General features: G+C 49.6%; 2 protein-coding genes across 2 annotated transcripts in view; both read right to left on the bottom strand.

Moving 5' to 3' along the window:
- Positions 1 to 491: 491 nt before the first annotated feature.
- Positions 492 to 4,632, bottom strand: CNP (2',3'-cyclic nucleotide 3' phosphodiesterase). The gene is made up of 4 exons (XM_009327011.1): positions 4,590 to 4,632; positions 3,638 to 4,307; positions 2,914 to 3,056; positions 492 to 2,339 (listed from the first exon to the last, which is right to left on the bottom strand). The coding sequence occupies exons 2-4, from the start codon at positions 4,251 to 4,253 to the stop codon at positions 1,887 to 1,889; spliced, it is 1,212 nt and encodes a 403-aa protein (XP_009325286.1). The 5' UTR covers positions 4,254 to 4,307; positions 4,590 to 4,632; the 3' UTR covers positions 492 to 1,886.
- Positions 4,633 to 4,663: 31 nt separating this feature from the next.
- Positions 4,664 to 5,727, bottom strand: part of TTC25 (tetratricopeptide repeat domain 25) — a 19,501-nt gene continuing 18,437 nt past the window's right edge. Inside the window, exon 13 of the mRNA XM_009327023.1 lies at positions 4,664 to 4,712. Coding sequence (XP_009325298.1) covers positions 4,664 to 4,712 — 49 coding nt within the window. The remainder of the gene's footprint in view (positions 4,713 to 5,727) is intronic.

Raw genomic sequence — 5,727 nt, 5'->3', positions numbered from 1 at the left:
AGGGCACCGGAGGGAGAGGGGGGCGGCGTGCTCCTGTGCTCCCACAGGAGCTGTCCTGGGCAGACGCTGGTAAATGCGTTTTTAAAGGTTTGACGGAACAAACCCGTGTGAGATTTCAGTTAGGAAAGGCCCAAGCTGAGTATCGGGCACTCGCCCCTCTGCCGCTGCAGAAGCGAGCAAGGGTTTCTCTGTTGAAGGGAAGGGAGGATTACAGGCGCGATGACATTTTTTAATGTCGTAATGAGAATTTATCGTCATCCATCTTTCTGAAACAGCAGGAAGTATTTTGCTTTGTTGGTAAACCTGCGGAGCGTTTACCGGATCAGCCCCAACGCTCTCCTTGCTTCTGTTTTAAGCACTCTGAGGAGAAACGCTGATTGCACAGGCAGCGCTGGGCTTCCCAAGCAACAGTTGCAGTGCGCGCCCAGCTACAGGTAAGCTCTGCCCACACCCAGCTCCTTCACAGCCACGAGCCCAGCACACACTTCTCAAACACAGTAAGTATTTACATATATTAATACGGGATTAATTTCACTATGCAGTTCACCAAACACTGAGCCATAGCGTGAGTTTAAGCTGTTGCCCTGACCTGAATCCATTAGTTGAGCTTTGTGTAACAGTAAAGTAGTGACCACGTATCCACTGACCAACTGGCAGACGGTCTGGCTAAGAGCAAAACCAAGTTTCAATAAAACAGACTTAATAACAGAAGTGCTTGATCATTAACTATTTTTTCCAGCCAATGGTTTAGGTTTGAGCAGACTTAAGTTATGCAGTTACGATACCTCCACTTACTTCCTAAATTACAATGTTACTGCCATCCTAGCTTTTAACATTCAAGTGCATTAGAGAAAAGTAGTAAAATCTTGCATGAAGTACAGTTCTATACTTCAGACATGATTTTAGTTTCTGTAAAATAAGATGGAAAAGATGTTAGTTCATCTCTTCCACTCCCTGCCAAGGCAGGATTGTTCCCTACAGGACAAGGACACGGGACGGGGCTTCGTCCGGCCCACTCTGACTTGTGAAGTGAAGTGACTGGAGCCACGCTACAGGAACTGAACGCCTCTCCTGGTATTTCACTTGTTTCCCTTTCTGTGATGGGTTTTTTTTTTAAGTCCATGATAGCTCTTTAAGACATCACCTGGCAACGTACTTTCCTTCTGTCCGCTCCCCAGCATGTGTCTTCCCGGCAGTGAAGGAAGCCTGCACATGCAAACACGAATTGGGGTAGAGCGTGGCTGGCTGGCCACGGGGCTGCAGGACCGACCTCTGATCGAGGCTGTTAGATACCCCGCTGCCCTCTGCAAGTTCTCTTCTTGTGGCTAAACGATTAGTAACTGCCACGCTTGACAGAAACGATCCACAATTGGGTCTTGCCGGTTTTGACCCGGTAATTCAGCTACCAGAATGACTGATGTCAGTGTGGGAGAAGGGGAGAGACGTTACGCAGTTCACTTCACTTGGCTTCAGACCAGTTATGTACAGGCTGTGGTCTGCCACTGCTTATAGTGCTGACGTGTAAAGATCTAACGATTGTGGTTCATAGGGAAGTTTATAAAAGACCATAGGAGATCTTCCTCCGAGGAAGAAAACAAGCAGACCACCACGGCTAGTTCTCTCCAAAACTCCTCCTTTAAAACGCACTCAGCAGCACTTCAGTTATTGACATCAGTTATGTGACAGTTTTCCTTTGTCAGTCAAGAGTTGCTTGTTTTCTTCCTTGTTCTGAGGCCAATAAACTCTCTCCCCAGAGAGGCTTTACACTGGGGTTGGCAAAAGGGCTTACTTTAGTAAAGGTAGAATTATTTCTCTTTACACTTTTAAAGGTTACAGGAGTTACTTGCCTTTTAAAAACAAACAAACAAGCTACTCTGCCCGTGCTCCTAGATGATGGTGCAGGAACTAAAAGCGGAGCCCCGTTTGTTGGTGCTCTGCGTTGGCACGAGTTTTCCTTTTCCATAGTAACCTGAGAATATCGCCTTCACATCGATCTTTTTAGAAAGGGTGAGCATCCACATACCATTATCAAAATACAGCAGTTTCCCTCCTCCAATTTCCCCCACTTCATCCCCCTTGTTCCCTGCCTTTTCCAGTTTCACAAACTCCAGCAGGTCGAGCCCGGTCTGGACTGCTTCGACGCCGTTGGCGCAGCCGAGGGTGATGTGAGCCCGGCTGCCTTTTGGGAGGTTGTCGGTGGGCAGGATCTTGTCGGCGTCTCCAGGCCACAGCAGCAGCTGCTGTTCGCTCAGCTCTACACGAGCACCAACAGTTTTTGTTGTGATGAACAGAGCAGAAATGGACAAGGTGAAGCCTTTGCCGTAGGAAGCCTTCACAGCCTGGGGGAAGAGGGAGACAAGGCGAGAACACGGCTTTAGCTGACTGCAGACAGGTGGGACTTGCAGCAGTGTGGTTGGCTTTATCGTCCACAAGCTCGGGGTCTTGGCTGATCACGGTAGCTCTTGCTTTGACATATTTGAAATACTGTGTGCAGCTAGAAGACCATGGCCTGAAGTTCCTGCTCCGTGAATTTGGAGCTGGTTACATCTTTTTCCCTTCGCAAATTCCACTATTTAACTTGGGCTCATCTGCTTTGAAATGATTTAGCTGGAAGTGTAAATACCTTAATTCATCATCATTCAAATCAAGCTCTTGGAGATGATGCTGGAAGTCGGGGGGGATGGGGTAGGAGTATTTTGTTTGAAAACTAACAGGAAATAGTCACCATCTCTCCCACAATTGGGACTTTTCTACTGCCCAGGCCACGTGGACGTACTTAGCGTCCCTACGTTCGGCCTCTCTGCTCCAAGCAAAGCAGTGTCCCCAGCCCACCCCGAGAGGCTTGTGGATCCCCTGCTGGGAAGGGGGAGGGAGAGTGGGGTCGTGGGGAGGAGTCGGAGCCCTGGTACTCACTTCTTGCTGTGCGTATTCCTCAGCTCCAGCTGCTTTTCCAAACTCTGTGTATTTTGTGGTGCAGTGTAAGACCCCGGGCGGCCTCTTCACAAAGTAGCTGGTGAGATCTATTTTTATTTTGGGATCTTCAATAGCAGAAGCAACTGCAAATACAGAGAAACAATATTATTGTCAAAAAATGATCCCCCTGATGTCACCCCATGAGCCTAAGTCCCGTCTCAGCTTTCTTCACCAACCCGTCCTTCATGTTTCATCTTTCTTACTGCTGAAGAGCACTAGATGGGTAAGTAGAACTCCCTCCTTCCACCGAGGCTAACGGTGGATGTAATAGAAAACAGGAACCTCTGCGCATCATCATGGCTCGTCTTAGCCTTGATGTTGTACGAACCCCTTAAGGGACAAGACTGTTCAGTCTCTCCCTTTTCTCCCTGACTCTGCAGCAACCAGGGGATGCCCAGCCACCTGATGTAACGCTGCTGCCATCCAAGCCCAGCTCCCTCCAGTCACAGCTAAACAGACTTCTTAGGAAAAACTGTTTCGTTTATTTTTACTTACAACAGCAACTTTGTCAACTACGGGAAACAATTAGTAGCTTTAAACAGTTTTTCTTGTTGCTAACTTTAACTAGAAATCCACTTCAGAAGCTGACCAAACTTGTTGCATTTACTGAGTGTTAACTTTTCATCAACAGAGTAAGAACTTGGTAAGATACTTCTATACATACAGTATTTACTCTCCTTTTTGAAGGCTTTGAGACTTCCAAGCTCATCTAAGAAGGCCTGGCCAGCCTTCCTCAGGATCTCTGAACTTCTTTTGCTCAAAAACCACCCAAAATACATGGGTAGGAATTCCTTCTCCAAGCTCGGCTTCATCTTCTTCAGCTCTTCCGCTGACAGTTTCCATTGATTCTTTTCCTTCAGCTGCAAGCAATCCATTCGCCAGTGGGTTTTGGGCTCAGCAAAGATGACTTTGTACCGGTATTTGTCAGCAATATCAAAGAGTTGGTCCAGTCGTTCCCTCTCATGGTGAGTGTCATCCAAAACGATAACGCTGGTGTCTCGTTTGCAATAGTCAACTAGATCCTCGTCCACCTTTGAATACTCTTCAGGAATGGCGCTTCTTATCGAAGGTGTGATTTTATAGCTATCAACAGAGATGACCTTGCAGGCATCTTTATACCTATCTTGAATAGCCTGGGCAAGGGTGGACTTCCCACTGCCAGGCAGGCCTCTTAAAATAAAAAAGGTTTTAGATTCTTTGACTGTGGAGATGGTATCTTCATCGTCAAGGAAAGGGAACTGCAAGCTTTCGGGTCTTTCTTTCGCTGATTGAGTAGACATTTTTCTAAATATTTTAGGCAGGAATGTATGACTTTTCTTTGAGAAGCCTCTGTTCTGAAATGCAAGAAGAAAATATTTTGCAGGCTAGCAACCCCAAGAGAGCGCGTGTTCCGACTGCACAAGCACACGCTGTTGAGAACCTTTACTGGGAGGAGGGGGGCGCCGGGAACATCGCTGCCCGCACGTCCCCTAACCTCACGCCTCCCCCCCCGCCCCCTACCCTCAGCGCCCCTGCTTGGCTTAACCCGCCTCTCACAGCTACCCCAGCTGGTCCCGCAGCAGGGACCCGTGCCCTGTCCCACCACCACCCCCCAGCACCAGCCCCGGCCGTCTGACCTGCAGAGCTGAAGGTGCGGCTCCGGCCTCGGCAGCTGCGGTCCTGCCTGACCAGGAAGGGGAAGTTTTACCCGTCACGTGGCAGCAGCTGCAGTTTCACAGGCACCACGAGCTGCCACAAAGCTACAGCCCGGGCAGAGCACGTCAAGTGTCAGATGTGTTTCTGAACGCTTAACGGAACACTTGTGGCTACTAGATAACAAGGGTGCAGCACGCTGTGGGGAACTGCCCCTGAAAACGGGAAACGAAAGTCCCAGCAGGTTGTGACAGCTGCTGCCATCTCATCGCTTCGTCTGAATAAAGGCGACTGCAAAGGGATTTAAGTCTGTTGAGGGATCCTCCGTCCCCACAGGAAAGGCTGTTTCTGAGTGAAGTCTGCGAGGATGCCGCCTCTCGCATTAAGAGCTGCCATTTCTTCATGCTGTACTGAAGATCAGCACCCCGAATGCCTCAGAGGAGGGAATTGGGGCTCCTCTTGTGATGGAAGAGCAACTGAAATTGCTTCCAGTAAAGACAACCCCCCTCCCCGCAGCTGCTGAGCTGAACACGAAAGTGAAACCAGCCCTCCGAGCACCGAAAGAAATGCTCGCGTTTGGCAGCAGCAAGAGAGCCGGGAAGAGCGCTGCTGGGGAGCTGGCACTGGCTCTCCCTCCCCTCCTGCCAGCAGCTCCGGTAACTGGAATCCCAGATTAGTTCCCAGCAGGGCCTGGGAAAACACGGGACTGGAAGGAAACGAGGGCCTTCTCCAACCGTGTGAGTTTTCAACACCATCAGTGGGGCAGCCGCTGGTTTTTGGGTCAATATGCGAACTCTCCACCTTCCCTCCCCGGCCGTGTCCTCGCCCAGCCCGTGACCAGCACCTGCTCTGGGGCTGGACGCTGCGCCAGCAGCCACGGGAGCGATGCTGAAGAAGTTTTGCCTTTGACGCAAAAATCGAGGGGTTTTATATAATGCATAAATGCTCTGCCCATAGCACAAAAATAAAGCTTTCCTGTTTGCAGGGCCAAGACGTTGTTTAAAAAGCAACTATTCAGTTGATTAACTTTTCTATCCCTTATTCCAGAATTTGGTGGTGGGTTTTGGTTCCAAAGCGCCCTGGGACCAGGACCCCCACTGCTTCAATGGACGTGTCGGGCAG

Source organism: Pygoscelis adeliae, unplaced genomic scaffold (assembly GCF_000699105.1).
Source record: "Pygoscelis adeliae isolate BGI_AS28 unplaced genomic scaffold, ASM69910v1 Scaffold917, whole genome shotgun sequence".
In the NCBI taxonomy this organism is placed as follows: Eukaryota; Metazoa; Chordata; class Aves; order Sphenisciformes; family Spheniscidae; genus Pygoscelis; species Pygoscelis adeliae.
Note: the sequence above shows the minus strand (reverse complement) of the source record. Positions and strands in the feature narration are given on the sequence as shown.

Coding starts and splice junctions, on each gene's coding strand:
- CNP (XM_009327011.1), bottom strand. CDS start 4,253: ATGTCTACTCAATCAGCGAAAGAAAGACCCGAAAGCTTGCAGTTCCCT. Junction 3,057..3,637: donor CAAAAAGGAGAGTAAATACT/GTATGTATAGAA, acceptor CTGTATTTGCAG/TTGCTTCTGCTATTGAAGAT. Junction 2,340..2,913: donor AGGAATACGCACAGCAAGAA/GTGAGTACCAGG, acceptor CTCTTCCCCCAG/GCTGTGAAGGCTTCCTACGG.